Raw genomic sequence first — 20,486 nt, 5'->3', positions numbered from 1 at the left:
ACCGGCATCTCGTTTTTATTATCGCACCGCCCGCCACCGGAGTAGAGTTCATCCATACTACCTGGAGCCACTGCGTTCATCCACAGTGCGCTTCCAGAGAACATTTTTGCAAACAAGGCTTATGGAGAGTACTTAACGGTAGGCAGTGGCTTGGCTCTGCTCCTGGCATTGCTGAAGTCCATGGGCGACGGTAACCACTTACCATCAGATGAGCCGAACGCTCGTCTGCATACAAAGGCAATAAAAAAAAATTCATGCATTAATTTACACGTTAAAAGAAAGATCAATTGACTTCGAATCGTTGTTCATCAGTAATTTGCGATTGTGATTGACGATTTTCATCTATCACTAAGAGGAAGCCTCATTATTTTGCTGAATCTTGATATTGACTTACATAAAAAAACCCTAGATTAATCCAAATACTATTTCTGTCGTATCGCATCGATTCCAGTAAATGGTCGTCATTTTAAAAGAGTTGAACGCTCGATTAATATTGGTAGCTTTACTGATATTCTCCGACAAAATATAAGTTTGAATTTTCGATATTTATCTTATAAATCTTTCTTTCTTTGAATTTTTCTTGTTTATTTTTAGTGTGCTATTTTTCTTTTCATCTCATTTAGCTTAAAGAAATTGAAAAGGCTATTTTAGATATCGAATTTCGACATTTTAATTGACGTACCGCCATCGAAAATAGAATCACTTGGTAAAGAAATCTAAATACCTACTTTCAAATTTTATTTCGTACTTAACATAAAAATTGTTTAAAATTAAATTAATATTAGAACTAAATTAAAATTATTCAGATATATTACAATAACAATGTATGTAAATGTATTGACTAAATTATAATTCAATCTAATTATTTTTCAATTGTAATTATTTATTGTTCATGTCGTATTAAGTCCTAGGAATTGCTTTTATCTGTTAACTGAAAAATAGTTGTTTATAAATATTTTGCGTTGTTAGTCAGAATAATATATTATTAGAAATGAGTTATCATGAGACTTTTTATTTCTTCCATAGACTGAAAACTGAGCTCTCAACCTACATGATGCTAAATTATCATCAATGCCTATATATATAGAACGTGAATACTACCACCCACTTTGGGACATGTGACTGAATTTACAATTGTAATGTAAGCTTCAAGCCGAAGCGCATGACTGTTCCGATACAGAAATAAGCTGGTGATACCTAGCCGTGGAGGTCTATGATACACCCTATCATCTAAACGGAAGACAGCGACTTGCTTTACCCCTGGCATTGCTGACGTCCATAAGTGACGGTAACTACTCGCCATCAGGTGGGCCGTATTCACGTCAGCCTATAAGGGCAATAAAAAAAAAATTACCCTTCAAGCCCTTTAAGTACTTTCCAATACGTTCTTTCGTACTCTTTTTCTTCTTTTTCTCCACCTTATCCCACTAGGTGGGGTCGGCACAGCAAGGTTTTCTATTCCATTGTCTTCTATCAGTCGTCATTTCAACACTCACTTCTTTCTCTCTCGTATCGTCATTCACACACTCCATCCATGTCACATGGATGATGGACCGAGGAAGGAAGGGAGACCTTGCACTACAATTTCCATACATCTCCTAGTCACATGCATCTTCTCTCTACGCATCACATGTCCATACCACGCTAACCGTCCGCTCTTTAATTTGTTAATCACCGGGGCCACTTTCTCACTTCCTCTGATATAATCATTTATTCATAGGTTTTTTGGTACATAAACAGTAATGCCAGTTGTTCATGATCGCAAAACTTTAAATTAATTAAAGTCTGACATTCAGATGTTATAAGTATACCACGAATGCGAGATTAAATGTATTTTTTTTTTGTTTAATTTCAATTTTTGTTCCAGTTTCACCCATGATCTGGGTACCGAATCAACTAGTGGGTGCTCCGGCCGGCACCGACGTGACGGTGGATTGCCACACGGAGGCCCACCCCCGCGCCATCTCCTACTGGGTCTATGATAACGTAATGGTACTTCCGACTAAGAAGTACGCGATCAATACTGAAGAAAATTCGTACAGGTAAATTAAAAATTAATTTTATTAAATAACTAGCGTCCCGCTCCGGCTCCGCTCGGGTCAACAAAAATTTCAATGATATTTGACGTTGTTTTATTTTTTAAATAAAAGAACACTTATTGCCGCATAACTATAACAGTTAGACGTATGCTGTCGCGACACTTTTTGTGAGTAATAATGCGTTCTACAAAGTCGTAGTACATTATTTTATTCTATCATCAACAGTTTTCGCAGGGAACGCGACGTAAAGAATATTTTAGGTAATTTTTTTTACACTTTGGGTTACATTATTGGAGTTTTAGTAAGGATCCCTAATTTTTTTCAAAAAACGTCATGTCACTCGGGAATAGTGTAGCTTCCAAACAGTGAAAGAATTTTTCAAATCGGTTCAGTAGTTTCGGAGCCTATTCAATACAAACAGACAAACAAATCTTTCTTCTTTATAATATTAGATTTGCACAAATTAAACACTGTTGCGTGCTGGAATGGGGGATAAATAAAAATTCTACCGAAGTACAAATTAAAATTGTATTAACACTTAAAACACTTAACGAATAATTGAAAAATCTCGATTCACTTCTTCCGTTTTGCTTTAGGTGATCCGTTCGCTGTTTCGCTTCGAATAGATCCGATATATATCGTGCCATCTCTGCAACGCTTTTATAGTTGATACGACATCCCTAAATTTATCGAGAACATTCTGGGCAAGTCGAGAAGCTTCGATATGTGTTTCCGCTATCTGACGATAGATGGCGTTGTACTTCTCGAGCGTTCTCGGTGTTACTAGTTCCTTTGATATTCCTTTCTGCTATTCGGCGATAGATGGCGTTACTCTTACCAGCGCAACAATACTGATATTATTAATTTGTAAGTGACCATGATTTGTTTAAGTGAATGTATTTAATTTTGTATTTGTAGATAATTTTCTGTAGACATTCGTTTTGTGTATGTAAACTAAATTTACTTACTATGACTTCCTCTGCGTTGCCTTGGTTGCTCGGTAGAGAATATTTTGGGCTCCAAATCTACATGCCGTGTCACCTTAATAATGTCGATTGGTGGGTAGAACGTGTTGAGTCCACGCAGTAATAAGATCTACTCATCCGGAGTCCTCATGCATTTATTCTATTACTAAACTTTAAGTTAACTCCTCTTTTTCTTCGTCTTAGTACCCTATCTTTTAGTCAGGAAATAGGATTACACTATTAGTGAAGACGGATAATTTGTACTCATGACAGGAAGAAGTTGAGCACAAATACACCGCTTATGATTATTCCGGGTTATACAATTACTCTCTAGAAATAATTGAGACTTGATCGTCATTCAGGATTCGATGTCCGTTGTTTCCAGTACCTGATCAATGCTCTATTATTCCCGATCATACCAGATCAATGGACGTCTTTTATTCTACGCTAATTAAAAATAAACATGAAGCCAAAGCTCGTGGAGCATTCTTTTAAGCCAGTGTACGAATTAATCAAAAATTACTTAGAAAACAATAGACCGAAAGGTCAGTTACAGTTCAATAATATATGACTTTCTTTTTCTTTTTCTTTTTTATTGCTTAGATGGATGGACGAGCTCACAGGCCACCTGGTGTTAAGTGGTTACTGGAGCCCATAGACATCTACAACGTAAATGCGCCACCCACCTCGAGATACAAGTTCTAAGGTCTCAAGTATAGTTCCAACGGCTACCCCACCCTTCGAATCGAAACGCATTACTGCTTCACGGCGGAAATAGGCGGGGTGGTGGTACCTACCCGTGCGGACTCACAAGAGATCCTACCACCAGTGATTACGCAAATTATAATTTTGCGGGTTTGATTTTTATTACACGATGTTATTCCTTCACCGTGGAAGCCAATCGTGAACAATTTGTTGAGTACGTATTTCATTAGAAAAATGGGTACCCGCCTGTGGGATTCGAACACCGGTGCATCGCTACATACGAATGCACCGGACGTCTTATCCTTTAGGCCACGAAGACTTAGTGCTACACAACATTTTTGTACCAACTATCGTAACAAATAGGATTAATTGTATCGACGCTCCCCGACACTATGATCAAGTAATCCGTGAAGGATCGCACAATCTGATCCTTTCAAACGGAAATTAATTAAACTAAAATTTTGATCTTATTGTCTTGAAAAGCTATTAATTTGCTAAACCCTTCCGGTCTGGTATGAAGAATGTGTTATTTGAATAATACATCCCTAATAATCATGAAATACCATGCATATTTTATTATGTTTAATTTTCGTTAGCAAAATGCTTTACTATCGCTTGTTATCATTGTTAATGTTAATGTTAGGGGCATTGTAAAACTCCTCCCTCGTATAAGCTTCCTTGACTGCAATAGACGAAGACCTTATACTAATATTAAGCTAACCTGTTTTAGTCAGTTTAATTTTAAAATAGTTGTGTACGTAAGCAGCTACAACGTCTTATAATTTTGAAATTTCTCCCGGCTTGGGTATGAATAAGTTAGGTGTAGTTATACGGCTTTTTTTCGTAAGCTTAAATCACCGCAAGACTCATCTGTAATCAGTATTTCAAACTATTATAAATATTTTGAACTGTTTTTATATAATTAAAAACAATACAGGCTTTCTGTTTCAATGTTTTTTTCTATTTATTACCAATGATAAATAAAAGAAGTGACAGTGGAAAGTGGTTATTGTCCCTTGGATAGTGTACCAATATTTTTCATTAATTGTTTGAACAAGCCATTTCGGTGTCTGTTTGAACGTGGCAATTCATATTTATTTTGAATAAACTACCATTAATAAAGAAGTTGATGGTACGGCGATAAAACAGAGGTCCTTTTTACTTATAAGTAAGAAAAAATATCGTATCTCGACAAATTAGGAACAGGCGTAAAATATGTTCTTATGTAAATATGACCAAATATAAATGATAAATTTTAAACATTAGACGATCGCTAGCTAGTTTCTTTTATTAATCCGACTTGGAATCTCGTCGATATATTTCTTAAAGTGGTCACTAACCAATGAGAAAATCCACTTCAAGCACGAAAGTCTAACTAGATTTCAGCTAAATTAGATAAAAAATATACAATATGAAACTTTCCAAACGTTGCCTATATTAATAAACGTAATCAAACAAATATGGAAGTTTCCCTTTGCTACATAAATATCAAACCAGTAAACAACAAACAGTCAATTGTTCGCTGAGCGCGTTGAGGTAAATCAGCGTCAAGTGATCCCTTTTATAGAACACTGTATAGAACTGATACAGTAGTGCAACTTTTATTCCTATTGTATTGAAGATTGATTGAAAAGGCTTGAATATTGTAGAAGATTCCTTAACCTGCATCGATGTCTTTAAATTTAGATTATAAAAACTGATAAAGCTGATGTTATGTCATCCCTTAGTCTGTATTGTCAAGAACAAATTTATAACCTTAAACTTAGGACTTTCCCATAGATTGCTGAAGTATTAAATTTACACTTTAATGTAATCACTACAGTTCTTAATGTCGTTTATAAGAATACTAGCTGACCCGGCAAACATTGTTTTGCCATATATAAGATTTCTAGGGAATTTCTAGTGTAGAAAAAAAACTAACTTATTGTAAGTGTGTAAGGATGTGGTAAATGAGTGAAAGAGGTATGTAGCGCTGTGAACGATGAGGGAATATATAATAAAAATAACAAAACCTCATTTAACCACATAATACCTCATTATAACAAAAAAAAATGTCCAAATAAAAAAAAATATGTTAGGGGTGGACAACCCTAATTACTTAGGGGTATGAAAAATAGATAGTAGCCGATTCTCAGGCTTACTGAATATGCATAAATAAATTCATGAGAATCGGTCAAGCGGTTTCGGAGGAGTATGGGAACGAACAGTGTGACACGAGAATTTTATATATTAGATGTTACTAACGGCTCATAAATACATATCTTGTTAATTACAATAACCTGCATTGGCCGGGATCAGTGAATCGTATGTTCTAGCTTAGGATTAAGCAAGGCAGGTTAAATTTGGCTATCATAATGCATCATCCACAAGAACTTCCGAGCCTGACTAGAACTAACTAAACCTAACAAGAAATATTATTTTAACTTTCTTTACTGTCCTTTTATATACAGTAACACGCCCTCTCAGTTCCATCCGATTAGTCCCAATCGTCGGTCCTCTGTAATTGATGAACCGAAATTATCGTCCAACTGCCGATCTTGGGTACGTTATTAATAGATTAGGAAAATAAACGTTCTATCACGATTCTAGTGCGGGAAATTGGTTTATTAGAAAATTTATATTTAGTGAATTTAGAATATTATTATTATTTTAATTATTAGGTACTGTCGATGTTACATGTAATTACAAGTGGAAGCATATACTTTTATTGTAAGTATGGTTTATGCAAAAAATGCCGTGGAAGCATATAGATACATACTTCTATCGTAAGTATGGCTTATGCAAAAAATGCCAAGAGAAAGCGGAGCTAAAAGAGATTTGATAAATCCAGGGCTGCGAGTAGAATTAAAAGAAGAATTAAAAAAAATGAATTTGGGTCGAAGACCTCACACGATCAGAGTGTATCTGGAATAAACAGATATGCAGCTGGAGTTTTCTCGAACTTCAGCCATTTTTTCATCATCGATCTTGACAGTATTGTAATATAAAAAGGATTTTAAATGTTTTAGATTTGAGAAAAGTCATAGAAATTAGACAGAAAAATTACAAAAAGACAGACATTTACAGATTAATTTTAATAACTGGTAAAATTATAATCTCGTAGTCATAATATTGTACAAACATAAAATGTACTGTGCCGGGTATTTCAGTCAGATGTAATAATAATAATTCAATAAAACTAAATAAGAATTTCGGTATTGTAAACTGAAATTGTGATGTTTTGAAGCTTGAAGGATCAAGCATCGTAATGTCACGATGTAAAGTATATGGGTAAAAGCTTAACATCGCATCAGCTGTGATGTTTTTCTGATAAAAAAAAAATTAACGCATCATCCCCAGGGCCCACATGAAGCTAACAGTGCGGAGTCTGCAGCTCGGCGACTTTGGCAACTACAGGTGCATATCGAAGAACTCATTAGGAGAGACTGAAGGTTCTATAAGGCTGTACGGTAAGTGTGTATTAATAGATCTAAAATCAATAGTTGTATTTGCTTATCTATTTCTGTTTTCCAAGGAGCGTGCTGTGTCCATTCATTCTAATCAATCGAATAGGGGGCATGTGGATCACTCCCGAATTAGGACTCAAGTGACAGTTACTAAGATAACTTACTTATATAAAAGATCAACACGCTCGTAAAATTGTATTATTTACTGCACTACATGTAAGACGGAGTTGAATGACCGCTCGGGGCGCCTGTCACCTAAGCTTCATGTTGACGGCCTTAAAGAATTTCAACTTATCAAAACGACAACTAATTTAACTTTTGTGGTAAAAAAAAACGATTTGTGTTAACTTTAATTGTTTTCTTGTTTTTGTTATTTTTTGGTTTTGTAATATATATTTGTTTCTATGAAACAGGTCTACAGAAGTTACAGGCCTATATGATGTTAACTGGTAACCGAAGGTCATTTAAATCACAACGTGAATGCAAATGACTATAATGAGATCAAAGCATCAATTCAATTAAATATGCAATTTCGAAAAGGGCACATCTCTGAAAATGTAAAATGTTCAGGAAATGAAAAAAGCTTATTATTTTGTAAAGCAGTGTAAAATTTAAAATATTAACTTTTGATCTTAGAGTTAATTAGCAATTGAAAATTACTGGAATTATTATAAAATGGGTATAGGTAAGCCTCAAAACTACATGTATATGAAAAAACGTATTTGACAAAATATGCGACATGTGCCCTTTTCGAAATTGCATATTCAATTATAGAAAAGCTCTTCTACCGTACGAACCAGAACAAATGAACAGAATGGCAAAATTAATCCTAAGTTATGTCTTTCGACGTGTGACTACGTTCATGTTATACTCACAATATAAATCTTCTTTAGTGGTAACACTCAACACCCCGTAGGTCCTGAAATTATAATTAGACAAACGCGGGTACTTTCATTTATTCCGTAGAACTCCAAACGAATTTAATTGTAACATAAATTACAAGCACACTTCAAAGTTTAAACTTGAAAAAAAAAGACGTGTGGCGCTCGGGGACTGCCGCGGTAAAGCTATTGCAAAGCATTTTTTATCAACTTATGCAATTACAATTAGACAATAAATAATTTAATATTAAAACAATAATACAAATAAGACCACGCTATATTTATAAACATTAAAAAAGCAAAACATTAACTGTCCTCTTCACACTCATAAGCTAGACCGCGCGAGAGAGAGATGGACAGACTTTTCATGATGCCCATGCAGTGCGACGTCACGCCGCGCGCTTATTCACAAACACTACACCAGCGCAACGTGTGAATGTGTTGAACGCGAGCTACATAGTAGGCGTAGTGGGGGGTGTCAGGTTATTTTCGTAACGAAATTTCTTGATTCAGTCGCCGCGCTCAAGGCCCGCGATAGAAGCTATGCAATAGCTTAAAATTAAGTAGAGTTTCTATTGGTTAAAAACTAAAGTTAACTAACTACTCGCTTTGTCTCGGTATAAATTGGTCGGATCTGGAGGGAATAACAAGTACCGATTCCTCGGGCTCGCTCCAGACAGTGTCAAATATTAACATTCAAGTCTAGAATTAGCCAATTATACCGGGCTACAGAAGTTCTTATGAAAATTCATTCGCTTAAGGTTTTCAGGAGTCTTAATGTAATATTTACAAAACAGTTTCAAGATTTACATCTCGGTTCTTTCTGAGACTAAATTGACTACTAAGAATGTGCATAGGATATGAAACTATGAAAATTGTAGTCTTTGATTCAGTGATTAAATAAATATAATAATTAGTAGTAGTACTCGTATTAGAGGTAATTAAAACAATTTTTCATTAAATTAACGAAATTCAACCAATTTGCTTGAATTCATTTTGGGTTTTACATTTTCTCGTTTGTTTTGTTATTACCATTTATAAAAAAATGTTCTCTTTTTTCCATTAAAACTCACCAAGGGCTACTAATGTATTCAATAAAAACGTTTGACAAACGGAAGAGGAAATGCCACTTAACTGTTCTGTCTTTACCCATTAATGAAATAAAAAAATTATATAGTAAGTACTTCTGTATAAAACTTAATTCGCTCCATCGCCATTTCGGTATTGTTTACTTGCTTAAGAGTCTGTCATGGTCTCCTTCACAGCATTTCCCGAGCGTTACGGTATGTTATACTTTAAACAAGTCTTTAAAGTATTCAGTAGGAAACGCCGCGGCTGTGTGTTGTCTATGCTACCATTGTTGGCACGCGTTAATTACCACTTTACCCGGTGCTCGTTTTCCATACTCGATAATGAAACTTTACTGGTGGTAGGACCACTTGTGAGTCCGCACGGGTAGGTATCACCACCCCGCCTATTTCTGCCGTGAAGCAGTAACGCGTTTCGGTTTGGGGTAGCCGTTCTAACTATACTGAGACCTTAGAACTTATATCTCAAGCTGGGTGGCTCATTTACATTGTAGATGTCTATGGGCTCCAGTAACCACTTAACACCAGGTGGGCTTTGAGCTCGTCCACACATCTAAGCAAAAAAAAAAACGCGAATCTAAATTCCCTGATTGTTTCAGAAATTCCTATGCCATCGTCTTCACCAAAAGCCACAGAAATGAAGAGCAATGCCAACAAAGAAAGTGAGTACTGAATTTTATGTAATTCTGATTACAATATCCGATCTTTACCACTCGAAATACCTTTAAAGGTGAAGCACGAGGGTGAGTGGCGGCCGTCGTTGTTTACCGCTGATTTCGACGATTCTATCTCATAACTCATTTGGATAGGCGGCCAAGCTTATAACCAGTACCTAATTAAGCATATCTGTAATGTGCAATTTGATAGTACAAACCGATATTCCTAACCGTAATAATCGCTTGAGTCTACAAATTGAGCACTTCATTACTTAGGAGAAATGATACGAACTCCCTAAACTCCCTAATTATGCCATAATAGCAGGATCATATTACAGCTTAATGTAGCATAGAAATACCACTAACTCTTCGCATACACTTTAGTACATAGTTCTTCGATGTCCTGTTAGTCAAGTTTTTAGTGATTCTGACTTTTGTACCACGGAATCTAAGCTCATTTTATTATCGAAGTCGGTAACTTTATTAAAAATATTTGCCTTTCAACATTGCGGTATATTATGTTATTACCTCGTATGTATATTTCTGAGAATCATTTTGCGAGAGAAAACTCAATATTGGGATCGTTGGCGTAAGATGTATATCGTTTATTACTTGTTAATTTCATCAAAAAAATATAAATAACATTTAATCAAACTTATTATCTATATTTAATATTATAAAGCTGAAGAGTTTGTTTGTTTGAAGGCACTAATCTCAGTAAACGATTTGAAAAATTCTTTTAGTGTCAAAGAGCTCATTTATCGAGGAAGGCTATAGGCTATATAACATCACGCTAAGACTAATAGGACCAATAGGACTAAGCGGAGCACCAATAAAGAATGTTTCAAAATCGGGGTATTTTTCCCTTTTGAGAGCTTACGCTATATGTAGATATACGCCAATGTAACTATTCCACGCGGACGAAGTCGCAGGCAAAAACTAGTATTATTATATCGTAACTATGCGGTGTCACATTTGCTAAACTTTGTAAACAATTAAATTTAACGGACGGTCGACAATAGGCAGCAGGTGCGCTCATTCAAACAAATTACATATTGAATCCTGTTATTAGCGCATGTGTTGATAATCGTACACGATTTATAAGGTCGACATTATAGTGTTTCAAATAAGCTAAGCTTGCACTAACTACATTCAATGGTAAAATTGTGACTTTTACTAATGTATCGCAAATTGAGTTGTATTACTTTAGCTTGTCGGGTATCCGGGAAGCACAGGCACTAGGCATATTTCGTTTTTCGGAAATAACCAAATCCTTACTATCTTTATTGAAAATTTTAAAAGTTTCGGTTGAAAGCGACTTATATCGAATGTATTCCTAATAATAAATGTTATGGATGGAGTTTCTTTAAAATTAAATGGACGGGAATGACATTAATATCTGTCTATTCCAAAACAATGGAGTATCTGATCGTCTGCCTCGCAGTGAGCTATGTCTATGGACTCCTAGCCGAAACGCTAAGCGTATTGTTTATCCAAATTCTTGGAGGAGCTTTTTCGCTTAGAAACCTACATTTAGTTTTAAATGTCTTCTGACTCCATTCCTGATGACGGTAAGGTGAGGTGACCCAAGTGTCGTGGGTAGTTAGTGAAGGCGTGTTGCAGGTCCGCGGCGTGTAAACGCGAGCCGGTCGGTCCCCCGCGCGGACTCGAACACGGAGCGGCCGAGCGTGGTCCGCGCGCAGCTCGACCGCTCGCCGGAGCGCGACGCCGCCCAGCACGTGTACCGCCCGCCGCACACGCACCACGTCTCAGGTAACACATCCGTTAAAGGCGGCGTGTACGATTTCCTGCATTCAAATTGACTTACTTCTTTATTCGCCAACCGATTTATATTAAACATTAGCCCACTGAGTTTCTCGCCGGGTCTCCTCAGTCCCTTTAGTTACCGGCAGCCACGATGTGAGGGTTCTCGTGTCGTGCCGCTTTGTCGAAGTGGGTGGGTCCCCTTTCCGATCTGCTGGTAGACTCTGCGAAGCACTGCTCTTGCTAGAGCCAGTGCTAGCAACACTCCCGTGCGCCCCGTGAGCTCACCTACACGTCAAGGCGAAGCTGAAATAGCCTCTCAAAGCTATCAGAATAGGTAGAATAAAATTATTAATCAAACGTAATTATTCGAACTTGATCACAATACATAAAAGAAAAACATTTATTAATAAACCAATTATTAATATTAATTGATCTACATGAACGGAAAAATCAATTATTCAGACTATTATCGATTTGATGATTTAAAACGCTTTTGTTACGTCAGATCATCTCAGGACCACGGCTGTTCGTAACGGGTGGTTTAATTTGTTTTTAGATAAATTAGTATTTAAAATGATATGTTATGTCAGATTCTACTTTTTGAAAACTAAAATTTATTTTCTTAGCACTGGTACTGAAGCATACTCATACACTAACAGAATAACATTTGTTACTCCAAATAAATCTAAATATATTTTGGTTTGAAATCAAAGTCAGAGGCTATTCGAGAATTTAGTGTTCGTACCTCCGTCGGTCCTTTGATTTGTAGATCAAGACAAACATAGAAATTTTATATTGTTTTTAAACTATCTACCATTTCGTTTCATACATTCTTATGGAACAGGATATAGTCATAATTGAGCCCCGAGCTAATAATGCATTCTCCTTCCATGAAGCTAGATCACAAACGCAATTATACGTAGAATTCACCGCCGTAACCGAATTACCGTCCCTCAAACAGCCATATTTTAATACGCAAAGCCTTTAATATAAGAAGCCACAAAGCGAGTATCAAACCTAGGGAGGCTCTACTTACCTCTTTGTGTTCTTTGTAACATTATACTGCATTATTAAAACGTCTTACCTCTCTCCTGGTAAAAAATAAATGTGTCCCGTGAAGTCTCAGGGAAATGGTTAGAAGGGAATACGTAACGTTCTCGGATGTGGCAATTGTTAAGATGAGCCGAAGCGCTCAGCTCACCTTGAGACTTTTATCTTTCAAATAATATTCTTGCAGGTACAGGTTAGCGTTGGGGAAGCATTTTTTCTGTGAAGAATGGTATTATTAGCGAAAATAATCTAAGTTCTAATAAACAGTTCACTTTTGATATTCTGATTGATTATTTTTTTGGTTAGTGAGCTTTGGAGAGATATTTGAAATTCAGCTTAAATTATTGACGCACTGCTTATTTTATAAATAAATCTAGCAGAGCAAGAGATTTTTTTTCTTATTTGCACGAGCTCACGGTCCACCTAATGCTAAGTGGTTACTGGAGCCCATAGACATCTAAAAAGTAAATGCTGCCACTTACCTTGAAACATGCGTTCTAAGGTGTCAGTTCTTACAGTACAACGGCTGCCTCGCCCTTCGAACCGAAAAGCATTACTGCTTCACGACAGAAATGGGCAGGGCGGTGGTACCTACCCGTGCGGACTTACAATACGTCCTATCAACAGTAATTACATAAATTATAATTTTGCAGGTTAGATTATTATTACACGATGTTATTCCTTCACCGTGGAAGTCAATCGTGAACATTTGTTAAGTACGTGTGTATATCATCAGAAAAATTGGTCCTTGCCTGCGGGATTCGAATACCGGTGCATCGCTACATACGAATGCATCCGACGTCTTATCATGTAGGATACGATGACTTCAAAAATGGCTTAAAAAACACAATTGAAATGTGGAAAATAAACATTGCCATAACGTCTTATCCAAAATTCTACCGGCACACAATCACAAGGAACTTCCAATCAATCTTCGACTGTTCGTAAAGTTTAAACAAAACTCTGTCGGTTCAGAGTTGTTACCTATTCAAAGATAACAAAGCTATACACAAGAAAGACGATCGCGAAATCCACCGCTCGGGTCTCCCTCCCCCGGTGCGGTGGCTTCCACCAAATAGAGATTAAACATTCAAAGAGTTCGCATACACACTTAACCCTAATAAATATTCAACGCGGACCGCGTACAATCAATTCTTGCAGGTCTGCGCCTCACTGGAAAAACTGTTTGAGGAACCCGTATAATATCATATCAAATAGAGATGCGTAACATTTGAATAAATATAAGGGGGTATGAATTTGGATAAAGCTTAAACTACATAGTTTTTGGGGGTATGGTTATCTGAGGTGGAATAATGTGGAGAAATTAGTCGGGTAAGTTTGATAGAATCATTCAATATTTAATACAGCCTGTGGCTACTGGGTTATTTCAGATTATTAATCATCTTTAATTCTCGTTTTGACCTTTCCGCCTTAGACTCCAAGCAACAATTACATTTGAACTCTTATTAATACAGTTCTTACTAATCAAAGATTTCCGTCGCAAAGCACTTAGATTTTTGCAAAGCAAGCGATTTTACGCCCCTCCTGAGCTGACAGTAGCTATTTTTGTTTATAGATATCTGTATTGCAAAGTCCTAGCATATGACATGGAACATCTGGAAATTTATGGTGGAGGAGCGCTGTTATTGAAACTGCTCTGCTAAAAATAGTGGACATAAAATCTACTCCTGGAGTGAATACGGGTCTTATAATTCTCTGACACTTCTAAGGAACGTACGGTAGAAAAAACAGAGAAATCCGAAGTCCCTCCGCAGATACAAAAGTATTACTTGGGACGTCTTGAGTAGGTAAAGCAGTTTGCAATCCAGATTTAGACCTTCTGTCAATAAAACGAATAGCTACATCCGTTTTGTGATCTCAATCAGCTCCGACAATCAAATAAACGAATTGCAATTTAAAAAAATCGTTAGTACACGTATTGTTTTATGTTCTTTCACTGATTTTTTTACTATATTTGTTTATTTTGTCATATCAATAACTCCCTTAAAATTTATACAGCAACCCTAACCGGTTTGTTTGAATACAATAAACAACACACTAATCTGTGAATCAAATATTCGGGAACCGTATTTGTATTGGGTATTGAGAATCGCATGCAAATAGAAACACATCATCGATATAAACAAAACAAATCCCAGCTTTGTTTGCGGAGGCGTCGAATCTTCGTATAAGCTTTAGAAGCGCTCTTATCGCGCACTAGAATTCAAACGAAATAGCTATGCTTTTACGAACCACTTATGGGTGAAGCCACTCTTGGAGACACCAATAATTTTTTCACAACTTCAAAACTTATTGCAATTTGCTATAATAACCGGCAAACTTCTTGAGCATTTGTTGACGTAGTGGGGGTAAGTTTGCGCATGGTACACTCACGTGCAAAAACATTACTTACTCTGCGTCATAATGCAATTAAATTATTAAAATTAAGATATGTATTTATTTATATATTTATTAGAACATCAACAAAACATATAGGTTAATAATTGTAATAATTTAATCTTGGGGTAAAATAGATATTCCTTCTATTAAGTCAAAACTAGAGCTGTTGCCAGGTCTTGGTTCAGTTGAAGCGAAGCTGGTATTTGTAATTTTTTTTTCGTTATCATAATCTTGACCATCATCATCATCACTGTTTTCATCACCCGAGTCGCTATCATCGTGATGAGTCGACATAGGGCTCATCGGCGTAATTTACAACTCGGTCGATTCGGTCTTCTTTTTTGTCTATAATTAATTATTTTTTGAAGATATTCGATTCGTAGTAATCGAATGTTACTTTTTTCATTTACCAGCTTCCGATTATTTTCTGTTCTTTTTTTTCCCTTCTGAAGCCTAGCTCTTTCATAATTCGTCGTAAGCTTCATTCCGAGCCATTAAAATTTATATCTTCTTTAAATGTTTCGAAGCCTTTCTACGGTACGGAGTTTCGCTGCTTGTTATGTAGTTATTATGATTACATCTTTTTATTACAGATTGAACGAAACTATCCATTCCGGTAACTTTCTTCTTCCCTGATCTTTTCTTACCCGGAGTCCGCAACACGGCGAGCAAGCCAGAGCCTTTAGCTTCGTTAATAATGCACCTAACAGTACTCACTGATGTTTTTGTTGCTTCCGAAGTCTGTTTTAATTTTTCCATATCATTCTTCCCGTGTTTTATACTGAAGCAATACACGTCGTACACAAATTTTCTACCCTTTCTTTTAAGTACTACACCAGTTTGTCACGGCATAGTGTATGTTTTATAAAAAATCAACAAACACTCAACAAATAGCAATGGCAACAAAGTCCACAAGAAATTATAACAAATAACTTAACGATTAATAACGATAGACTTTCCACTGTACGCAAGCGTACTTTTGGGAGCAAGCGGAATGAGGGCGCGGTGCGGGACGCAAGGTTCGACTGATCTACCAATAACGCGCTCGATACGATTTCCCCTGCCGTCGCGCCTCACCCTCACCACCAAAGTGATCTAAAATTCGGTTCTGCGCAGTCAAGGTCATTTGCTCAAGAAGTTTGCCGATTACTATACTATGGTTTAGATTATACTTTTTAATTATTATTTATCTATCTTAGTTTTCTATAGATTCACTTTTTCATATTTACTAATAAATAACTAGATAATGTCCGGAAATTCCACAAAACCATAATAAAGAGATGATTTCTGAATCTGAAATGGAATGAGTCGTAGAATGGCCCGCGGATCAATTCAGTGTATATTCAACTTTACTGAATGAAAGAAGCAGTCGAGTGGCAACGATAATTTGGCGTTTACCTGAATACAGCTCAATAGTTCCGTCGGTATTACTATGTGATAAAAAAGCGGTTAAAATAATATTAAAAACAATATTTACTATTATTTTCTACAGAATATACAGAAAATTTCGAAATAACTAATCATAATATTTTTGGGGTTAAATAGAATTTCTATATATTCCGCTCAGATGGAATTATATATAGATGATGACTAAATATATGTAATAAAGCAGCTTTTTGATTAAGATTTTTAGCAACCGTTAGTTAAGTAGACACTAAAATGTCTACAAATACGCATGAAGATACCAGATTAAAAAGGCAGCCAGCAGCCTCATATTCACTAAGCACTCAATAATTTTGCAGTGGGAATATCTACAGTAACAAATGTATGTGGACATTATTATCACACGTACCGTACCGTACTGTTTGTGCGTAGCGCTTGTGTTTGTGCGACTCCTTGATCTCGAAGCGGAAGCCCGTTACAATGTTCCATTAAAATCAATTTCAGTATTTCATTATTCTGTTTTATTAACTGCTTCAGCGTTTTTATTGAAGTATTTCCATTACAGACACTTATCTCCTCCTCTCCTATTACAGTTACGAGAGTTTTTATCGGCGCTCTCAGGTACTTTACCAAGATATTTGAATCAATATCGGGTAACATTATCTTTATTTTATTACAGTTACTTTTACTTCAAATTTAATTTTATTCGTGGAGTCAACCAACTGAACTCCATATCATCCTGTGCCTTCATTGGCGTCTATGAAGTCGCAGATTTATTGATTCGCATTGTTTGACGATTAGCCGGATTGGTTATTACCACATTAGATCCTGTGTCTGCTCATCGAGGATAAAAACTGACCATTGAAATTGGTCTCTCACAGCCACATCGTTAGCTACTAAGGCATTACTGGTGGTAGGACGTCTTGTAAGTCCGCACGGGTAGGTACCACCAACCCGCCTATTTCAGCGGTCAGGGTGAGGCAGCCATTTTAAGTATACTGGGACCTTAGAACTCATATCTAAAGGTGGGTGGCGGCATTTACGTTGTAGATGTATATGGGCTCCGGTACTTAACACCAGTTGGGCCGTGATCTCGTCCACCAATCTAAGAAATAAAAAACAAAAAAAATGATACTTGTCATAATTCTATTTTATCCTTGTTACAGGAACGAAAGCAGTGCATTGTTGGAGACCTTCAGTATTAGCTTTTTTTGTCTTATTTCAAATGGATTTTGTAGCCGATTTTTTTTGAAAAAGTGTTTTTCATATTTTTTGTGTATCAGTAATTGTTAACACCATTATTGTTGTTTTCTATTTGTTTTTACATATAACATCTTTTAGCATTTCGATGTGAGAAATATATGTCCTGAAAAATATTAAACATATTTAAATCGTTTAGCTAAATAGCACTTTCTACGTGCAACAAAAAATTCATTTCAATTTAATGTAATTTTTATGAAAACTTTATTTTAAAAGTAAAGAAATAATTATTAAAATTTTCCGGATAAAAATAATTATAGCAAGAAATTTACTGTAACTTTTTTTTTATTAAGATAATATTTAAAATATATTCTTTGTTACAACAATATATACATTATTATTTGTATACCTTAGGTTGGCTACAGAAAAAAAACTTACAGAATTTCATAGATTCCGACAAATAATCATTAAATTCAGAGACTCCACTCTTATCTGTGTGAATACGATCAAAACAAAATGATATTAAACTAAAAAGAACCATTTTATATAATAAAACTATCAAAAAAACATATCATCCTAAAAATATATGTCATATCCTAGGCGAAAATATAGAGTGAGAAGAAAATATATTTGTAAGAAATCAAGAATGTCTTTTTCCAAATACAAATGTTAATTATTCTAAGACAAGACAAAACTATGAAACAAGGATAATCTATTACAAATTTATACTTTTTTAATCTACAAACACGCTCTTAGAACTCTATTAATAATTTTCTCTACTAACTTTACATCGACTACGCCATGGCTTAAGTTTTAAATATTATAAGGTATGTGAACCCAAAATGTATGCTTGGTATCATATTTATACTAGCTTCAAAACAACGAATGAATCGATAATGCAATCGTGTACGTGACGTCACATATATATTATAAACAATTAGTTAATTTGTATTGTTAATAGCACGAACATGCTTTTAGTACTTGATTGTCTACTATATATAGTTCGGCATATTTTTTAACAAGTCTTTTGTAATGTCGAGGCAAATATATTTTTGTTTGTTGTTTCATACTTGGCGATCCATTGTTAATTGCATTTAAAAGTTTTACTATGCCAAGTACACTTAAAAAACGCAAAATTTAACCTAAATTACTACCGTAAACCTCAAGGCAAAAATATCTGAGCGTATGTTTTCCAGATATTGGAGGTAGATAATTTTTCGAGGTTTTCGCGTTGTCGAATTGCATTATTATATTGTTATGTTGAAAATTAGAATTAACTAATTGCACGCGAACATCAACTGTTTAACACATGCACCAAGCAAGAGTAACCTCTGTGTTCACGTCCTTCGAAATAGTAATGAGTAATGGGATTGAAAAATGATTTCTTGTAGTGTTTAGGTATTGCAAGTTCTTTATAAGAGCGCCTTATGTTTTAAGTAATTTCGTTTTGAAATAGAACAACTAATTGAATATTACAAACGGATTCCATTAAATTTCAATCATTTGTATATCCCCCGTTAATAAGTTGCATAAGTATAATATGTACGTTGTCATGCGGACTTATATCGTCTGCGATAGTTTTGCACAAATTATTCATAAACCTCATTACACCCGCTCGTCTCTAATTTAAATCCAGCTTCATATTCATGTCTCTATGTGCATTTACCTTTCTACTTACTACTACTATACGTTTCAAGCTCGGCTTTGCCTGTTGAGCTAATTCCATGTCGTGTGCCAAATTTAATGTTAATTTTAAGAGAGTTGATTTTTATATTATTGTTACGTTCTAAGATGCAGTGGCGTTAGTATTTTGGTCCTAAATCAAACAAACAAAATTATAAAACAAGCTTGCTCCTCACGCTTGCTAAGATTTGTAAATATTAAAAGAATAATTATTAATTATTGCACATTGAAAATATTATAATATTTAACATCTAACTACAATGATTAATTACGTGTTAAATAGATGTATTAATGTTGATAAATAATGTATCTTTTATTTGATAAGAGATGTGTCTATCATTATTATATTAGTTTAATTATACCTTGAATGTACAGAATCGTGTGATTTTAATGATGTACATACATACCGATACAATAATAAATTAGTATAAAATAAAACACAAACTTAGTTTTATTTTTTCTTTCTGGGTAATAAAATTCAAACGCCGTATTGATATTTTTCAGAATACGGTAAGTGGTTAGTTTTAACAAATAAAAAAGAATAACAAGTTGAATAATAAGCTCACGAAACCATTTAATAATAATTAAAAGGTTTTGATTCGTGTAAAGTGATATAAACCAATCCATAACATTACAATCGATATAAGTGTGACTCATTAGGTATGGTATACTTCACATTTTAAAAGTACCAGGATCAAGACACATGGTGGATACTAAATTTCCGATTTCGCTTAGTGCTAACATTATTTACGATATCGACGTTTGATGCATTCAAATAGCTAACAAACTATAAAATAAGAAATAAAAGATCTTCCTTTTTTGTACTTTAGTCTACAAAAAGGCAGATGGAGTTTCTGCTTCAACATATTGGTTCTGCAAACAAAACAACAATGTTGTGTTCATCTAAACGATTTGTTGTTATTGTTGCGTGTCGACTCAGCAAGCATACAATTAACTGCAATTAAATTTAGATTATTTTTATACAAGATACTAAATCGATGAGATACAAAAATTTATTTAATAAAATATATTTTAATGAATCGTTAAACCACAAAATGAATTGACAAAAATGTAATCTAAAGCCTGGAGCTATTCTCATAAAACTTACCTAAAGAAATACAATTGAAAACCAAGGGTCTAGAGGACAATCTTATCGCGTCCACTGACAGACATTATCTGGAATCAAATCGATTACTTTAATTGATTCCCTCTCAGCCTTCTAA

The 20,486-nt window shown here is 35.1% G+C and overlaps 1 protein-coding gene across 2 annotated transcripts in view; it reads left to right on the top strand.

Annotated features, from left to right (window-relative positions):
* Window positions 1-19,707, top strand: part of LOC101744934 (lachesin) — a 93,030-nt gene extending 73,323 nt beyond the window's left edge. For both annotated transcript variants that reach the window (XM_038018783.2, XM_012690156.4), the window contains exons 7-11: window positions 1,868-2,042; window positions 7,049-7,158; window positions 9,724-9,786; window positions 11,404-11,553; window positions 17,547-19,707. In XM_038018783.2, coding sequence (XP_037874711.1) covers window positions 1,868-2,042; window positions 7,049-7,158; window positions 9,724-9,786; window positions 11,404-11,553; window positions 17,547-17,632 — 584 coding nt within the window. In that variant the 3' untranslated portion in view covers window positions 17,633-19,707. The remainder of the gene's footprint in view (window positions 1-1,867; window positions 2,043-7,048; window positions 7,159-9,723; window positions 9,787-11,403; window positions 11,554-17,546) is intronic.
* The last annotated feature ends 779 nt before the right edge of the window (window positions 19,708-20,486 follow it).

This window comes from Bombyx mori, chromosome 22 (assembly GCF_030269925.1).
Source record: "Bombyx mori chromosome 22, ASM3026992v2".
Classification (NCBI taxonomy): domain Eukaryota; kingdom Metazoa; phylum Arthropoda; class Insecta; order Lepidoptera; family Bombycidae; genus Bombyx; species Bombyx mori.
This window is presented reverse-complemented; position numbering and strand designations above follow the sequence as displayed.